The sequence below is a fragment of the Geotrypetes seraphini genome, chromosome 2, assembly GCF_902459505.1.
Source record: "Geotrypetes seraphini chromosome 2, aGeoSer1.1, whole genome shotgun sequence".
Lineage (NCBI taxonomy): Eukaryota > Metazoa > Chordata > Amphibia > Gymnophiona > Dermophiidae > Geotrypetes > Geotrypetes seraphini.
In genome coordinates this window covers 449,431,546-449,451,312 of record NC_047085.1, presented here as the reverse complement: position 1 = coordinate 449,451,312, position 19,767 = coordinate 449,431,546, and the positions used below count along the sequence as shown (strand labels likewise).

General features: G+C 46.3%; 1 protein-coding gene across 7 annotated transcripts in view; it reads right to left on the bottom strand.

Annotated features, from left to right (window-relative positions):
* Positions 1–19,767, bottom strand: part of CCDC7 (coiled-coil domain containing 7) — a 730,660-nt gene that overhangs the window by 119,372 nt on the left and 591,521 nt on the right. For all 7 annotated transcript variants that reach the window (XR_004538163.1, XM_033931492.1, XM_033931495.1 and 4 more), the window contains one exon: positions 11,156–11,227. Coding sequence is in view for 6 of the 7 variants with exons in the window: in XM_033931492.1 (XP_033787383.1) it covers positions 11,156–11,227 (72 nt within the window). In the remaining variant the exon portion in view is untranslated. The remainder of the gene's footprint in view (positions 1–11,155; positions 11,228–19,767) is intronic.

Genomic DNA, 19,767 nt, shown 5'->3' with positions numbered 1-19,767 from the left:
TGAGGGAAATAGCACGAGCACAGCAACCACCTTTTAAAACCCATCAGCGGGCATGACATGGATGAAAAGACTGCTTGTGCTAAATCAAATGCAATGATGACAGCGGCGAAAAGGCCCTGCCGGGCCAAAAGCCCACCAAAGGAAAAAATGAAATAATTTTCTTTTTCAGTTTTTAAAAAAAAAAACAAAGAAGAAGAAAAAATAAAAAGACGAAGTGACAAAAGTCACAAACCGCGAGAGTGGGAAGGCAAGAGAAAAAATTTCAACAGCCGTTGAAAAAACACGTCTTCTTAGTTCCACGGAAACTAGAAAACTGAAGGACCGCGCGCCTACATCAGGTGGGAAGGCACTCACGCATGCGAACTTTATTAACTCTTAAAGTTGTGATCTATTTTTCAAGTGTCCATATCGGGGCTCCGTCAGTGACACCACCCATGTGTGAGAATATGCTGCCTGCTTGTCCTGGGATAACCATAATTACTCACCAGTAGCAGGTGTTATCCAAGGACAGCAGGCAGATAAGAACATAAGAAGTTGCCTCCACTGGGTCAGACCAGAGGTCCATCGCGCCCAACGGTCCGCTCCCGTGGCGGCCCATCAGGCCTATGACCTGTGAAGTGGTCCCTGACTATTCCTATAACCTACCTCTACTTCTATCTGTACCCCTCAATTCCCTTATCCTTTAGGAACCTATCTAAACCTTCCTTGAACCCCTGTAGTGTGCCCTGCCTATCACAACCTCCGGAAGCACGTTCCATGTGTCCACCACCCTCTGGGTAAAAAAGAACTTCCTAGCGTTTATTCTAAACCTGTCCCCTTTCAATTTCTCCGCGTGCCCCCTTGTACTTGTGGTTTCCCATAGACTGAAGAATCTGTCCCTGTCTACCTTCTCTATGCCCTTCAGGATTTTGAAGGTTTCTATCATGTCTCCATTTTCCAGGGAGAATAGCCCCAGCGTATGAAAAGTTTTCCATACTTTTGATCAGTTTAGTCGCTCTTCTCTGAACTCACTCAAGTACTGCCATGTCCTTCATGAGGTACGGCGACCAGTACTGGACACAGTACTTCAGATGTGGGCGCACCATTGCACGATACAGCGGCATGATGACTTCCTTCGTCCTGGTCGTGATACCTTTTTTAATGATACCCAACATTCTGTTTGCTTTCTTTGAGGCTGTCGCACACTGTGCTTTCAATGTTGTGTCCACCATCACCCCCAGGTCTCTTTCAAGGTTGCTTACCCCTAGCAATGATCCCCCCATTTTATAGCTGAACATCGGGTTCTTTTTCCCTACTTGCATGACCTTGCATTTCTCTATGTTAAAGCTCATTTGCCACTTTTTTGCCCACTCTTCCAGCCTCGTTAGGTCCCTTTGCAGGTCTTCGCAGTCTTCCGCGGTTCTAACCTTGCTGCAGAGTTTGGTGTCATCCACAAATTTAATAACCTCACATTTTGTTCCCGCCTCCAGGTCGTTAATAAATATATTGAACAGGAGCGGTCCCAGCATCGACCCCTGTGGAACTCTGCTCATGACCCATTGCCAGTCTGAGTAATGGCTCTTTACTCCAACCCTCTGTTTCCTGCATGCCAGCCAGTGTTTGATCCATCGGTGGACATCCCCTTGCACCCCATGGTTCCACAGCTTCTTAAGCAGCCGCTCGTGAGGTACCTTGTTGAAGGCTTTTTGGAAGTCAAGGTAAATGATGTCTATGGATTCCCCTTTATCCATCTGGCTATTTATTCCCTCAAATGGATAAAGGGGAATCCATAGACATCATTTACCTTGACTTCCAAAAAGCCTTTGACAAGGTACCTCACGAACGACATTCGAGATACCCAGGGGACACGCTATGACGGGGAACAGCAGATTGCAGAGCAGTTTGTTTGGTACTACAAAACTCTGTATGGTGGTAAGCCATTAATCGGAACGCTCTGGATGCCTTTTTCCAGGGGCTGTGGAACGCTCTGGATGCCTTTTTCCAGGGGCTGTGGGTGCCCCATTTGGAGGCCGATCAGGCTGCCTCTCTGATTGCCCTGATCACGGGACTGGAGATGCTACTGACCATCAAATCTCTCACCTTAGCCCCGACAGGAGTTAGACGTCATATTAAAAATGGCCCTCTACATCTACTTACATGCTATCACTATCAGAGGATAGAGAACTACATAACATAGTGGGGGGGATATTACATCACAGGCCTTGAAACTGCATTCTAGCTCACATGGTTCATCTGGATACACTGCAAGGACCTAGTTCAGCAGCACAAGCTTTTGGAGATCATTTCTTAATCTTAACTTCATTAAAATCATCAGGTCATGTCTTCATCACAATGAAGAAACTCAATTTACTGAGGGAAAGAAGACAAACTAGATTTCCATACCTTTATTGAACATAGCTATACATAGCAATGAGGAAGGACAGTATGAAGACACATCACTATTAGACTCCTTGTATTTTAACATCCAGATTTATATATTCTCTATTTCCTTTCTATAAGTCTAAATATTTGGATTGGCGAATCACTCATGACACCCTTTATAGCCAGGCCCCAGGATGTTCCATAAGTCAAATCCTATTCCACCAAGAACCTGAAGAAAGTCAAGGCTCAGTCACTGAGTTCTTCAGCCAGTCCTTGGTCAGCACAAGTATGAGATAGGAGACAAACCTTGCCATAGGAAGAAGAATCACTTAGGATTGAAACAGCGGCCTAATGACTCCCAGTTTTCCCAGTACATGTGTAACTGGGTAGAGGAGACCAGGAGAGGGATGCATGAAAGAACAGTGTAGAAAAGGACAAATTTCAAACACATCAAGAAAGTATACACCACCAGTATAATATGGACAACCATGTTTTCTACTCTTGCATTTTACACTATGGTTTCCACCCACTATTGCTAACCTACTGATGTCTCAACTCTGTTAGCAAACTTATCTGATACATGCACTTGGATGAACAGACACAGCAAGTAAAATAGGTTTTTATACTGTTGAAATACACATAAAGTAACATATAAGTCAATTTTGACTGTACCTGACTGATTTTTTATTTGAAGGGAAACACATTTATTTATAGTGTGTAATGGAGCTGACAATGCACTTCTAAATTATGAGGTTATTTCCACTGTTTCCATGCAGGGTAAGTCATTAAATTAAATGATAATGTAGTTTACATTTGCAACACATATGAAGGTCCAATGAAAAGTTCTCAGTCCAACCAAAAAGAGAATAATGTGGAACCATGAAACTTACAAATTACTCTACATTTTCCTTGACACTTTTTGTTTAATTTTATATAATTTAAACAAAAAGTGTCAATAAAAGTGCAGAATAACTTGTAAGTTTCATAGCTCCACATCATTCCCTTCTTGGTTGGGCTGAGAACTTTTCAGTGACCCCTCGTAGTAGCCAGTTCTGTGGGTGCTTGATTGTGTTCAGGAAGAGGTCATTTCTGTTGGGTGTAGCACTCCTAATAATTTTGAAAAGTTGGCTCCTATGACAGGTTAATGTTTTAAAAGTTTTCTCATCACATTTTTCATATCAAGCTGCTGTCATTTTGGAATTCATTACTCACCCATACAAGTTAGGCTGCTAAAGAGGTATTGTTATTTTGAAAGGCAGTGAATTCATTTCCATTTAAGAAGTATTTATTTGCTATGTTTTAATTGATTTTTTTAAAATCATAATAATGTACTTCGCAAGATTACTTGGTCTGTTTTGTTTGGAATCTGCATAAAACTCTTTATGGTATTGATTACTTGTAATGTAATGTAAAAATAGTATCAACATGGAGGAAGTGACGTCACCGGGAGTGATGGTAGCTTGAAATTGTTGCTCCTCCGAATCGCGCTATAATTATAGCTTTATTTTTGCAGTGAGAGAGCAGTACTTTTCGCTCTTTTGGATTTATAGCGTGGAAAACCTGTGGGGTGTGGATAGCAACTAAGAAGGGGCGAGCCGATTTGAAAACTTATGCATATCAGCCGCCGGACATTTCTGAGGTCTGTGAGGTCGGCGAGCCGCACCGCGATCAGGGCGTTACCTTGTTGAGCGCGGAGTCTTCTGCTATAGCGTCTGATGCTCGTCCAGCTACATGTGGGAAAATGCGCTCTTGGATGGCTGATTTAAAATCTACTATGCTCTCAATACAAAGTTCCCTGCAATCTGAGGTGACTAAGATCAGGCAATCGGTGCAGGACATGGGGGCTTGGTTACATGAATTTGAGGAACGGGTGATTGATCATGATACAGATCTTGTGGCCCTACAAACGCGTTGTGCCCATCTTGAACGCAGACAGGAGGATTTTCAGCTTCGTTTGGAAGATGGAGAGAATCGCAGTCGACAGAATAATGTGCGGGCCCGAGGAGTCCCTGAATCATTGGCTGCTACGGAGTTACAGGCTCATTTATCAGATATCTGTACACGCTTTCTTCAAGCAGCTGACCCAGGGGCTCCTATACCGGTGATGGATTTTGAGAGGGTTTATCGAGCTCTGGGTCCCCGGGTGGGTGATCGACCCCGGAATGTGGTAGCTTGTTTTTCTCGCTACCCGGTTAAAGCTCAAGTCCTTCAAGCCGCTCGAAAAGTGGGGCATATTACTTGGGAAAATTCCAAAGTGGAACTTTTTGCGGACCTATCATCGCTTACTCTCCGGAAACGTCGGGATTTTCGGGAGGTCACTCGCTGTTTACAATCTCATGCCATTAGCTATCGGTGGCTTTTTCCTTTTGGACTTTCCTTCCAAATAGCTTCTCAACAGTATAGAGTGACCTTAGTGGAGGAAGCCGTTATAATATTGCGAGAGGCTCAACTTTATTCACCTCTGGAAGACCCGGCTGCATCATCTGGAACCGGTGCTCCATCGCAACGCTGGAAGAGGATTCCTACCAATAGCAAGCGGCTACAGCGGCGGTCTGGTTTGGAGCAGGGTTCGGCTTCTGGACTTACTTGAAACCTTGTGCTGGTTTGTTAATTGGCTGAAAGACTTGGAGTTCTTTGTCTAGTTTGGCTTGCTCCTTTAGTTTGCTTTTTAAGTGTATGACAACTTCTCTTTTCACCTCTTATATGACTAGCGTGATTTGGGGTTTGCTGGGTTGTCACTTTCTCTTTAAGCCCAAATTATTGAGGGCCTTTGGTTTAGAAACATAGAAACATAGAAATAGACGGCAGATAAGGGCCACGGCCCATCCAGTCTGCCCACCCTAATGACCCTCCCCTACCTTTACCTTGTGAATAGATCCCACGTGTCGATCCCATTTGGCCTTAAAATCAGGCACGCAGCTGGCCTCAATCACCTGAAGTGGAAGACTATTCCAGCAATCAACTACCCTTTCAGTAAAAAAGAACTTCCTGGTGTCACCTCGCAGTTTCCCGCCTCTGATTTTCCACGGATGCCCTCTTGTTGCCGTGGGACCCTTGAAAAAGAAGATATCTTCCTCTGTCTCGACGCGGCCCGTGAGATATTTGAACGTCTCGATCATGTCTCCCCTCTCTCTGCGCTCCTCGAGTGAGTATAGCTGTAATTTTTCTAACCGTTCCTCGTACGGGAGATCCTTGAGTCCCGAGACCATCCGAGTGGCCATTCTCTGGACCGACTCCATCCTCAGCATGTCCTTGCGATAATGCGGCCTCCAAAATTGCACACAGTATTCCAGGTGGGGCCTCACCATGGATCTATACAATGGCATAATGACCTCCGGCTTACGGCTGACGAAACCCCTGCGTATGCAACCCATGATTTGTCTTGCCTTAGATGAAGCTTTCTCCACTTGATTGGCAGCCTTCATGTCCTCACTGACGATCACCCCTAAGTCTCGCTCTGCTACCGTTCTTGTTAGGATCTCACCATTAAGGGTATAAGTCCTGCATGGATTTTGGCTACCCAAGTGCATAACTTTGCATTTTTTGGCATTGAAACTGAGTTGCCAGGTCCTAGACCAGCGCTCCAGTAGGAGTAGATCGTGCATCAGGTTGTCGGGCATTGAGTTTTTGTCCGTTGTGCTTTTGCCCACTACATTGCTTAGCTTGGCGTCATCGGCGAATAATGTTATTTTACCTCGGAGTCCTTCTGTCAAGTCACTTATGAAGATATTGAACAGGATCGGGCCCAAGACCGAGCCTTGGGGCACTCCACTGATCACCTCCGTCATTTCAGAGGGGGTGCCGTTTACCATTACCCTTTGAAGCCTACCTCCAAGCCAGTTCCCAACCCATTTTGTCAATGTCTCGCCCAATCCTATAGAACTCATTTTACTTAGCAACCTGCGGTGTGGTACACTATCGAATGCTTTGCTAAAGTCCAGGTATACGATGTCCAGGGACTCCCCAACATCTAGCTTCCTCGTCATCCAGTCAAAGAAGCTGATTAGGTTGGATTGGCAGGATCTCCCCTTAGTAAATCCATGTTGACGGGGATCCCGCAGGTTCTCCTCATCAAGGATTGTGTCTAATTGGTGTTTGATTAAGGTTTCCATTAGTTTGCTCAATACTGATGTGAGACTCACCGGTCTATAGTTTGCTGCCTCAATGTTTGAGCCTTTCTTGTGAAGTGGAATGACGTTAGCCGTCCTCCAGTCCAATGGGACGCTGCCTGTACTAAGGGAGAGGTTGAAGAGCACGGACAGCGGTTCCGCCAAGACATCACTCAACTCCCTGAGCACCCTGGGGTGTAGGTTGTCAGGCCCCATAGCCTTGTTAACCTTGAGCCTTGACAGTTCATCGTAGACACTTCTGGGTGTAAACTTGAAATTACTAAATGGGTCAGCCGAGTTAACCCTTGTCTGTAGCTGAGGGCCTTGTTAGGGGTTGGGGGGAACGGGGGGTTGGGGGGAGTAGTGGGGAAAGGGTCTTTTTTTTTTTTTTGCTGTAGATTAATGCGGGATTTGCTGTGCTGGGTTGTGATGGGTTGTTTGCTGGGAGTATGGTTGTGTGTGGGTATGTTGATTATGAATGGCTCCTAACGGTATTTGTTTCTTTACTTTAAATGTACGAGGTTTGAATGTACCTCGAAAGAGGCAATTGCTTTTTAAAGAGGCTGACAGGTTGAAGGCTGGGGTGGGTTTCTTTCAGGAGACCCATCTTAAACCTCAATATGAGTCGCTTTTGAAACATCCTCGTTATCCCCATATTTATTTTGCTTTGAATGTAGAGGGGTCTAAAAAACATGGTGTAGGGATTTTATTTGCTAAGCATCTTGATCCGCAGGTTAAACAAGTGGTACGTGATCCGGAGGGTCGTTATCTCATTTTGAAAGTGGAGCTTCAGCAGGTGATATATACTTTTTGTAATCTTTATGCTCCCAATTCAGAGCAAAAAGCTTTTTTGGAGTCTCTGGATCTCGTGCTGCGTGGGGTAGTAGAGGGCCCTTTGTTAGTAGGGGGGGATTTTAATTTGACCTATGATACTGGGTTGGATAATTCGACACAGTTGATTCAATATGGAAAACCTGATAGAAAGCAATTGCACTCTTTCTTTACGTCCTGGGCTTTGATTGATCCTTGGAGACATCTGTATCCTACCACCAAAGATTATACTTATTTTTCGGAAGTGCATAATTCGTATTCTCGTATTGATTTTTGGGGGATTGATAAGGCTTTACTTTCCCAGATATCTGATGTTTCTTTAGCTCCGTGGGTGTGGTCGGATCATGCCTCGGTACATTTTGTTTTGCACCCTCATATGGCTCCTTTTGGATGGCGGTTTTGGCGACTTTGTGATGGTTTATTGGCGGATCCTATAATAGTGTCCCGGATAGAACAGAACCTTAGGGACTATATTCAGTTTAATACTAGTGATGAGATATCTCCTTTGATTTTTTGGGAAGGCATGAAGGCTGTCTTATGTGGCCATATTATTTCTATTGGGGTTCATAGACGGCGGGAACGTGGGCGAAAACAAGAAGCCTTACGACAACAATTGCATTATTTAGAGCAAGTGCATAAGCGGACTCCTTCTGCTACTCTGTTGACTCGTTTAGATAAAGTGCGAAAAGATCTTCAGGTGATGCAGTTAGATGAGTTGTCGGAACAATTACAATCAGTCCAACAGAAACATTTTGAACACGGTAATCGGGCGAGCCGTCAGCTGGCTTACAAGTTGAAGGCCAAAAAATTGAGAAACGTGATTACTATGGTACGAGCCACTGATGGTTCTGCCTGCTATACTCCGGAATCTATTGCTGGTACTTTCCTTTCTTTTTATCAACATCTTTATACCCCTGAGCATATTGTATCTCAGGTTCAAATTGATACCTATTTGGCTCAGGCGCAGCTCTCTGAACTGACACCTGAAGAAGCAGAACAATTGTCCGCTCCTATTTTAGAAGACGAAACTCAGTGGGCGATCTCTACTTTAGCTTATGGGAAAGCACCTGGGTTGGATGGCTTTATGAATCGATTTTATAAATGTTTTCAGCATTTACTAGTGGGTCCCCTTACCCGGGCTTTTAATAGCCTGGATACAGGTATGGAGCTGCCTTTTTCATGGAGATTAGCGTGTGTAACGCTTATTTTGAAACCTGGTAAGGATTCTGCGCAATGTGGATCGTATCGTCCGATCTCATTGCTAGATACAGATTATAAGATTTTTACAAAAATTTTGACTCGTAGGTTGCAATGTTATATGCCCCATTTAGTACATGATGACCAGGCGGGCTTCATTGAAGGGAGACAAACTTTTGATAATATCCGTAGATTGCTTCATTTGATTTGGTTTGTACAGCGGGAGAATTTGCCAGCTTTGCTGCTGAGTGTAGATGCCGAAAAGGCTTTTGATAGGGTGTCTTGGCCATTTTTGTTGAGCACTTTATCAGCTATGGGTGTTGGAGGGAGATTTTTTACTTGGATTCAGATTCTCTATACAAAGCCTTTAGCAGCTCTTCGTATTAATGGGAGTTATACGGATACCTTTCAGTTAGCCCGAGGAACCAGACAAGGCTGTGTGCTTTCACCGTTGCTTTTTGCATTGGCTATGGAGCCTTTGGCTTCTCATGTTCGTGCTCAGCACTCTATTCATGGTGTGGTATGTGGTGGGCTTTCTACTAAGTTGCTGATGTTTGCTGATGATGTTATTTTCACGTTAATCAATCCACGTATTTCCCTCTCGGGGATTATAGATGAGTTGACTTGTTATGGTGCAGTTTCAGGTTTTCGTACTAATATGGATAAGTCGGAGATATTAAATTTGTTGGTGCACCCCAGAGATTGTGTTTTTTTGAAGGCTAAATATCCTTTTAAATGGGCATCTAAATTTCTCCGTTATTTGGGAATTAATGTACCAGCACAGCTTCGTTCTTTATTTGATGTTAATTTTCCGCCACTTTTGCAATCCCTTTGGGCTGATTTGGATAGATGGGAGAATACTTCTTTATCTTGGTATGGTCGCATTCAAAGTGTGAAAATGTTAGTTTTACCAAAATTACTTTATCTTTTTCAAGCTTTGCCCATTCCTTTGTCTGCTACTTTCTTTCGTGGGGTGGCTAGAAGAATTTTTAAATATATTTGGAAGAGTCGACCCCCGCGGGTACCAAGGAGTGTGTTGCATCAATTCCGAACTCAGGGGGGTATGGCAGTACCTTGTTTGAGGCGTTATTATGTGGCAGCTCAATTAAAGTCTTTTTTAGCTTGGTGTAAAGACAGATCAAAGAGTTGAGTTCGCTTGGAAAAAATTTTGGGTTCTGAGGAGATTTGTCGGGTGCTCCCTTGGATCTCAGTGGGGTAGGCTCGACAGCTACTTAAAGGGGCTAACCCATTTTTGCATCATACGTTTGTGGTGTGGGCCCGGACGCGCACTCGTTTTTTTTCTTCTCGACTTTATTTTCGTAGCACCCCGTTGTGGGTGGCGTCGGGTTTTGCACCTGGAAAAGTTGATCTTCGCTTTCGTGTTTGGGCCCAACAGGGTCTTATGGATTTGGGGGATTTTGTGGAAGAAGGCCGATTGATATCATTTACTGATTTGAGGGAAGCTTATGATTTACCGTTGACTGATCACTTTCGATATCGTCAGGTGATGGATTTTATTGGTCGCAGGGCTCTTAGTGATCTTTGTTTGGAGGAAACCCCCCTGGAGTGGGCGATTATGGGTAGTAGTGGTAGGGAGTGCATTTCTAGATTTTATAAGGCCCTTATTCAACAACAGGCTCCCCCGGTTCGATAATTATCTCTTTGGGAGGGACTATTGCGCCCAGTGCCGCCAACTGTTAATTGGGAGCGGGTGTTTAGTCGCCTGCTTCGTGTTTCTATAGCTAGCTCTTTGGTGGAAAATGGATACAAGTTGCTTTACCAAAGGTACCTTACATCCCAGCGTCTCCATCTTATGTATCCTCAAGTATCTAATTTATGTTGGAGACATTGTGGTCAGTTGGGTACCTTTCTACACATTTGGTGGGACTGCCCGAGGGTTGTACCGTATTGGGATATGATTTTTGAGTTATTGTCTGATATTTTATGCACCACTCTTACTTGATCTATGGGTAGTGCTCTTTTACATCTCCCCTTGGTTCCATTGACTGCTAAAGCCCATAAATTAGCTTGTTTTATTTTTACTGCTGCTAGATTTTTATTGGCAGCTTATTGGAAACAGTCTTTTCCCCCAGGTCGGACTCATTTATTGCGAAAAGTAGACTTTATTTTTCGTATGTCTAAACTGACGGCATTGACTAGGACTCGTCTTGCTCCCTTTTTTAAGGTTTGGAATCCCTATATTCGGTGGTGTGAAAGTCCCTCATGATCTATGGTTAGCCATATTTTTGTTATTTCTTTGTAAACCTTTTGTATTGCTTTTAGATATGTTTTGTTTTTGACCCTGGGGTGGGGTGGGAAGGGGGGTTTGGTTTTGATGGTTGTGATTTTATGCATTGTACTGAAGAGTTACGGTACAATTTTATATTTTCTGTTGTTTGTTTGGAATTTGGGGGTGGGGGGTTTGGGAGGATGTGTTTTCTGTGAATTTTTGGCCATGTATTTGCTATTCCTCTGAGCTTTTGTATTGTATTCTGAAAAACTTTTCAATAAACAAATTTAAAAAAAATAAATAAATAGTATCAACATGTAAGGTAAAAGTTTACTGTTTGAGGCTATACTTATAAATTCAACTCATTTACTGAGTCCCTAGTAGAATTTTGTTGCTTAATGGAACATATGAGAAGCAATCAACAAACCATTTGATCTCGCTTTAGTAGCTGGTAGGGCAGTCTGGATGGTTCTCTGTGTAAGCTTGTAAGTCTTGATAGCTAAAATGACAAAAAGAACATTTTAAAAAGATGGTGCCTGTGATAAATCACCCTAATTCTCTAGAGACTACTGGAAAAAAAAAAAGCATGAAGAACATTACAGAAAAAACATAACTCTGCTTATTATGGTTCACTGGATCATGCTTGATGTCATAGTGGTTAAAGCTACAGCCTCAGCACCCTGAGGTTATGGGTTAAAACCCATGCTGCTTTTTGTGACCCTGGGCAAGTCACTTAATCCCCCATTGCCCCAGGTATATTAGATAGATTGTGAGCCCACGGGACAGACAAGGAAAAATGCTTGCGTACATGAATAAATTCATGTAAACCATTCTGACCTCTTTTGGGAGAACAGTATAGAACACTGAATAATAAAATTAATAAATCAGGGAAAATAATCATAAACTGTACCTACTACTTGCATGCCAAAATATAAATATAGAAGTTAATTTTCAAAGCACTTAGACACACAAAGTATCATAGGTTTCTATGGTACTTTGTGTGTCTAAGTGCTTTGAAAATGAGCCCCCTAGTACACAAATTTGTACAATTTATAGAATAAGGTCAGTTGTACAATTGCTGTAGCCATTATTCTAGATGCTGTGCGCACAAATTCTATTGTGTATAACTTCTAGGGGGCATGGAATGTGAGCGAATTATGGGCAGGTCAGGAGCATGCAGTTATAGAATACTAAAAGTTATGGCTCAATATTCAGCTGGCAGTGGGCAGCACTTGGGCTGCCAGCATTCAACCTGGATATTCTAATGCCAGGCTATTTCTGGTGACTGGCATTAAATATTCAGTTTAACTTTTCTCCAACACAACATAACTGAAGCCAATATTCTTTGCTAATTGGATAAGTGCTTAGCAATTAAAGATAGGCCTGCTATTTATGTGGCCTATTTCAACCGCTTCAAATAGCCAGTTTGGTGCTGAATATCCACACCTGACTGGCAATGTCCCGTGATATAACTGGGTAGATGCTAGTTGCAATATCTGCAGTTCAATAATTTGGAATATTGGTCATATGGCACAGATTCTTAAAAACGGCACCATTGTCTGTTGTGTAAAAGTGTGGATTTAGGCTAGTAGTTAATAATGGCAGTTCTATGCAGCAGCATCTCGGCGACCAAACTATGTGCTCTTTCTTCAATCTATCCCACAATGTAGGAGAATTTGCAGGACGATTCAGTAACACAGGCACTAACAACTTACCGTATTTTCTCGCATATAACGTGCGCGTTATATGTGGTTTTTACGTACCGCTCACACCCTTGCGCGTTATACGCGTGAGCGCGTTGTACAAAATTTTTTTTACATAGTTTCCCCCCCCCGACGTCCGATTCACCCCCCCCACAGGACCGCTCGCACCCCCACCCCGAAGGACCGCTCGCACGCACCCGCACCCGCACCCCCACCCTGAAGGACCGCTCGCACCCCCACAGCCTCCCAACCCCCCCCAATCATGTAGAAGCTCCTACCGGTGTCCTGCTGCTTTCTCTTGACGGTCCCGACACCCGACACGATCGGGGAAAGAGGGAGCTCAAGCCCTCTTGCCCCAACCAACCGCGGCACCCCCGACATGATCGGGCCAAGAGGGAGCTCAAGCCCTCTTGCCCCCACCCCCCGACTCCCCAACACGATCGGGGCAAAAGGGAGCCTAAGCCCTCTTGCCCCGCCGACTCCCCAACTCCCCAACAATATCGGGCCAGGAGGGAGCCCAAGTCCTCCTGGCCCTGGCGACCCCCCCCCCCCGCTAGTTGTTCGGGCCAGGAGGAAGCCCAAACCCTCCTGGCCACGGCGACCCCCTACCCCCACCCTGCACTACATTACGGGCAGGAGGGATCCCAGGCCCTCCTGCCCTCGACGCAAACCCCCCTCCCCCCAATGACCGCCCCCCCAAGAACCTCCGACCGCCCCCCCCCAGCCGACTCGCGACCCCCCTGGCCGACCCCCACGACCCCCCTTCCCCGTACCTTTGTGTAGTTGGCCGGACAGACGGGAGTCAAACTCGCCTGTCCGGCAGGCAGCCAACGACGGAATGAGGCCGGATTGGCCCATCCGTCCCAAAGCTCCGCCTACTGGTGGGGCCTAAGGCGCCTGGGCCAATCAGAATAGGCCCGGGAGCCTTAGGTCCCACCTGGGGGCGGGGCCTGAGGCACATGGGCCCAACCCGACCATGTGCCCAAGGCCCCGCCCCCAGGAGGGACCTAAGGCTCCCGGGCCTATTCTGATTGGCTCAGGCGCCTTAGGCCCCACCAGTAGGCGGAGCTTTGGGACGGATGGGCCAATCCGGCCTCATTCCGTCATTGGCTGCCTGCCAGACAGGCGGGTTTGGCTCCCGTCTGTCCGGCCAACTACACAAAGGTACGGGGAAGGGGGGTGGGGGTGTCGTGGGGGACGGCCAGGGGGGTCGCGGGTCGGCTGGGTGGGCGGTCGTTGGGGGGAGGGGGGTTTGCATCGAGGGCAGGAGGGCCTGGGATCCCTCCTGCCCGTAATGTAGTGCGGGGTGGGGGGAGGGGGTCGCCGTGGCCAGGAGGGTTTGGGCTCCCTCCTGGCCCGAACAACTAGCGGGGGGGGGGGTCGCCAGGGCCAGGAGGACTTGGGCTCCCTCCTGGCCCGATATTGTCGGGGAGTTGGCGGGGTAAGAGGGCTTGGGCTCCCTTTTGCCCGATGTGTCGGGGAGTCGGGGGGGGGCAAGAGGGCTTGAGCTCCCTCTTGCCCCGATCGTGTCGGGGGTGCCGCGGTTGGCTGGGGCAAGAGGGCTTGAGCTCCCTCTTGCCCCGATTGTGTCGGGGAGTCGGGACCGCCAAGAGGAAGCAGCAGGACACCGGTAGGAGCTTCTACATGATGGGGGGGGTCGGGAGGCTGTGGGGGTGTGAGCGGTCTTTCAGGGTGGGGGTGCAGGTGGGAGTGCGTGCGAGCGGTCCTTCGAGGTGGGGGTGCGGATGCGTGCGAGCGGTCCTTCGGGGTGGGGGTGCGAGCGGTCCTGCGAGGGGGGGGGGGTGAATCGGACGTCGGGGGGGGGGGCATCAGGTTTTCAGGGTGGAGACAGGACTTCAAGGGGGAGAGGAGAGTCGGGGCGGGCGAAAGGAGAGTCGGGGTGACCAGAGGAGAGTCGGGGCGGGTGAAAGGAGAGACGGGCAGCGACGGGAGAGTTGGGCAGCATGCGCGGTATATAAAAATTTCTATACATAAATTTGTGTTTTTCACGGGTGCGCGTTATCTATGTGAAAATACGGTACATACCCATTACAGGCATAAATGTTTAGAATAATGGCATCACATTGCATAGATGCACACATACACGCAAAAATGTCAAAAGTTAAACGTAAGTGTTATTCTGCAAATATTTGCTTAACTTATATAAGAACATAAGAATAGCCTTACTGGGTCAGACCAATAGTCCATCAAGCCCAGTAGGCCGTCCTCTGGTGGCCAATCCAGGTCACTAGTATCTGGCAAAAACCCAGAGAGTAGCAACATTCCCTGCTACCGATCCAGGGCAAGCAGTGGCTTCCCCATGTCCTCTCAACAACAGATTATGGACTTTTCCTCCAAGAAACGGTCCAAACCTTTCATAAACCCAGCTACACTATCCGCTCTTACCACAACCTCTAACAATGCATTCCAGAGCTTAATTATTCTCGGAGTGAAAAAATATTTCCTCCTATTCCAAGTGTCCCCCTAGGGCTCCTTTTACGAAGGTGCGCTAGCGGTTTTAGCTTACGCACCGGATTAGCACATGCTAGCTGAAAAACTACTGCCTGCTCAAGAGGAGGCGGTAGTGGCTAGCATGCGTGGCATTTTAGCACGCGCTATTCCGTGCGTTAAGGCCCTAGCGCACCTTTGTAAAAGGAGCCGGCCCTAGTCTTTGTAATTTTTGACAGAGTAAAAATTGATCCACTTGTACCCGTTCTACTCCACTCACGATTTTGTAGACTTCAATCATATCTCCCCTCAGCCATCTTTTTTCCAGCCTGAGGAGCCCTAACCTGTTTAGTCTTTCCTCATACAAAAGGTTTCCATCCCCTTTATCATCTTAGTTGCTCTAATTTGAACCTTTCAGACAACATAGAAACAGAGTATGACGGCAGAAAAGGGCCGATGGCCCAACCAGTCTGCCCACTCAAGAAACCTCCCTCCTCGAGAATCCATCTTTTAAGCATTCCTCTGGAGCGACCCCACCAGACGGTCCCATCGTCCCTTGAAGTCGAGCGTGGTACTGGCCAAAACTACCTGACGTGGAAGACCATTCCATTGATCAATTAATTACCCTTTCGGTGAAGAAGTATTTCCTGGTGTCCCCATGAAATCTTCTCCCCCTGTTGATGTTTAGTGATGCCAAGTCCATTAAAAAATCTGTAGAAATCCGTTGAGGCATCTCTCTCTACTAGGACTTTGTGGATAATCTTTAATGCTGCATCTTGATGTATCTTGGTATATAAAGAAACTATATCAAATGATACCAGGAAGACATGTTGTGTAAAATCCAGATGCCCTCGTGTTGTTGTGGGTTCCTTGAAAAAGAAGATATCATCCCCCACCTCGATAAGGCACGTGAGGTATTTGAACGTCTCGATCATGTCTCCCCTCTCCCTGCGTTCCTCTAATGTGTAGAGCTGCAATTTATTCAGCCGTTCCTCATTTGGGAGATCCCTGAGTCCTGAGACCATCCGGGTGGCCATTCGCTGGACCGACTCAAGTCTCAGCACATCTTTGCGGTAATGTGGCCTCCAGAATTGTACACAGTATTCCAGATGGGGTCTCACCATGGACCTATATAATGGCATTATGACTTTGGGCTTACGGCTAACAAAACTCCTGCGTATGAAACCTATGATTTGTCTGGCCTTAGATGAAGCTTTCTCCACTTGATTAGCAGTCTTCATGTCTCACTGATGATCACCCCTAAGTCTCGTTCTGCTACAGTTCTCTCTAGGATCTCACCATTAAGAGTGTAAGTCTTGCATGGATTTTTGTTGCCAAGGTGCATGACCTTGCATTTTTTGGCATTGAAACTTAGTTGCCAGGTCCTGGACCAATGCTCCAGTAGGAGAAGGTCGTGCGTCATACTGTCGGTCATTGATTTAATGTCAGGCCCTGTTGTGCTCTTGCCTACTATATTGCATAGTTTGGCATCATCGGCGAATAACGTTAATTTACCTTGAAGCCCCTCAGCCAAGTCCCTTATGAAGATGTTGAAGATCGGGGGTTTATAGACAAAACCGCGGAAGACAAAGGCGCGCGCCGACAACTGAGCGCAAGATGGAGGTGCGCGCCGAAGAAAATGACAGTTTTTAGGGGCTCCGACAGGGGGTTTTGTTGGGGAGCCCCTCCACTTTACTTAATACAGATCGCGGCGGCATTGTGGGTGGTTTGGGGGGTTGTAACCCACCTCATTATACTGTAAACTTAACTTTTTCCCTGTTTTTAGGGAAAAAGTGAAGTTTTCAGTAAAATGTGGGGGTTACAACCCCCCAAACCCGGCGCAATCTGTATAAAGTAAAGTGGGGGGGTTCCCCCCACACACACCCCCATCGGAGCCCCTAAAAACAGTTATTTTCTTTGACACGCGCCTCCGCGCTGTGCTCAGTTGTCCGCGTGCGCCTTTTGTCTTCCACGGTTTTGACCTGACACCAAGATCGGGCCCAAGACCGAGCCCTGCGGTACTCCACTGATCACCTCTGTCATTTCGGAGGGGGTGCCATTCACCACCACCCTCTGAAGTCTACCTCCAAGCCAGTCCCCAACCATGTAGTCAATGTATCACCCAAACCTATAGAGCTCATCTTGCTCAACAACCTACGGTGAGGTACGCTGTCGAATGCTTTGCTGAAATCCAAGTACATGACGTCTAGGGACTCCACAATATCCAGCTTCCCCGTCACTCATTCAAATAAGCTGATCAGGTTGGATTGACAGGACCTCCCTTTTGTAAACCCATGTTGACGGGGATCTCGTAGATTCCCCTCGTTCAGGATCGTATCCAAATGGCGTTTGATTAGAGTTTCCATTAGTTTGCTCACTATTGATGTGAGACTCACTGGTCTGTAGTTCACAGCTTCCATCCTGCATCCTTTTTTGTGGAGTGGAATGACTTTAGCCGTTTTCCAGTCTAGTGGGACTCTTCCTGTGCTAAGGGAGAGATTGAAGAGTGTGGATAGCGGTTTCGCCAAGGTGTCACTTAACTCCCTGAGTACCCTGGGGTGTAGGTTGTCTGGCCCCATCGCTTTGTCAACCTTGAGTTTGGATAGTTCATTGTAGACACTACTGGACGTAAACTCGAAATTGCAAAATGGGTTTACCGAGCTATCCCCTGTCGGTAGCTGAGGGCCGGATCCCGGCGCCTCATGGATGAAGACTGAGCAAAAGTATTCATTTAAAAGTTTAGCTTTTTTGGAGTCCGATTCTACATAGTTCCCGTCTGGTTTCCTAAGGCGTACTATCCCTCCTGTGTTCCTGTTTCTGTCACTAATATACCTAAAGAATGATTTATCGCCATTTTTGATGTTCTTTGCTAGATTCTCCTCCATCTGGAATTTGGCCTCTCTGACTGCCGTTTTGACGGCTCTTGACTTGGCCAGATAGTCTTCCCTGGAGTCCTGCTTCCCTGAATGTTTGTAGGAGATGAATGCTCTTTTCTTCTCTTTTATGAGGTTTGAGATCTCCGCAGAGAACTACTGCGGTTTATTTTTTCTTCGTCGTTTACTTACTGATTTTATAAATCGGTTTGTTGCTTCTTGTATGGTAGCTTTCAGTGTTGACCACATTTCCTCTACAATATCTGTCTCTGCTTGGTTTTGCAGCGACTGATGGATGAAATCCCCCATGTTCTCGAAGTTGGTGTCCTTGAAGCTGAGGACTTTGGTTAATGTGTTAGATTTGGTGAAACCTTTTCTGAGATTGAACCATACCATGTTGTGGTCACTGGAGGCCAACGTGTCTCCCACCGAGACCTCTGTGACACTTTCTCCGTTGGTAAGTATCAGGTCTAGAATCGCTTGATCCCTAGTTGGCTCCAAAACCATTTGCTTGAGTCTTGCTCCCTTTATAGAGTTTAATAGCCTTCTGCTGCTGCCGGTCGCAGAGGAAAGTGTGTTCCAATTCACATCAGGCATATTGAAGTCACCCAACAATACTGGGTCCCCACGCAAGGTGATACTCTCTATGTCTTCGATTAATTCCATATCTAGGTCATCCTGTTGTCTTGGAGGTCTGTATACTATGCCAAGGTACAGGCATTTGTCCTTTCCCCTGGCCAAATTTACCCAAAGGGATTCCCCTGTGTACCTAATGTCTGTGATTCTGGTAACTTTGATGTCATCTTTGGCATATAGTGCTATCCTTCCTCCCATTTTGCCCTCCCTGTCTCGGCGAAGCAAATTGTAACCCAGTATGACCATGTCCCACCCATGTGAGTCCGTGAGCCAGGTCTCGGATATCGCCACTACGTCTAGGTCGGCATCCCTCATTTCTGTTTCTAATTCCAGAATCTTGTTGCCCAGAAGGCCAGCATTTTGGCAACTATAATGACCTCCCGCTAATGCAACTAGCCTTTTGATGTCCATGATAGAAAAATAGAAACAATAAAATTAAATATTTTGGTGAACTTTGCGTTAGCATCATTTTTCATGTTTTTGTTATTTTTTACACCTTGAGTGAAAGCTAGCAGCTTAATTGGTAACTGAAGCTTTTTGAGTGTGCTGGCGTCCAATGCCCATGCTCAATAGTTTAGCGTCATCAGCGAATAATGTAATTTTGCCTCGAAGTCCCTGAGGCAGATCCCCTACAAAGATATTGAATAGTACTGGCCCAAGACCCTGTGGTACTCCACTGGTCACTTCCGACGTGTTTGAGGGAGTACCGTTCACCATCACCCTTTGAAGTCTGCCGCTAAGCCAGTCTTCTACCCATGCTGTCAGTGTTTCTCCAAGGCCCATCGCGTTCATCTTGTTAAATAACCTCCGGTGTGGGACACTATCAAAAGCCTCACTGAAGTCTAAATACACGATGTCCTGGGACTCTCCCTTATCCAGTTTTTTTGTCACCCAGTCAAAGAAGTTTATCAGATTGGATTGACAAGACCTTCCCTTAGTAAAGCCATGTTGGTGGGGATCCCTTAGTCTTTCGTCATCCAGAAACGTGTCCAATCTGTTTTTTATCAACGTTTCCATAAGTTTCCATACTATTGATGTAAGACTCACTGGTCTGTAATTTTCGGCCTCTGACCTGCATCCCTTTTTATGGAGCGAAATAACGTTGGCAGTTTTCCAGTCCAAGGGAACTTTTCCCTTGCTTAGGGAAAGATTAAAAAGCTCGGCTAATGGTTCTGCTAGGACAGCTCTCAATTCCTGAAGTACTCTGGGGTGTAGATTATCTGGGCCCATAGCTTTGTTCACTTTTAGCTTTGATAGCTCGCGGTAAATGCAAAGTCCCGGAATGGGTCCTCCGAGCACCCCTTTGTCTGTAGCTGAGGTCCAGATCCTGGCGCTTCATGGGTGAAGACTGAGCAAAAGTAGTTATTGAGTAGTTCTGC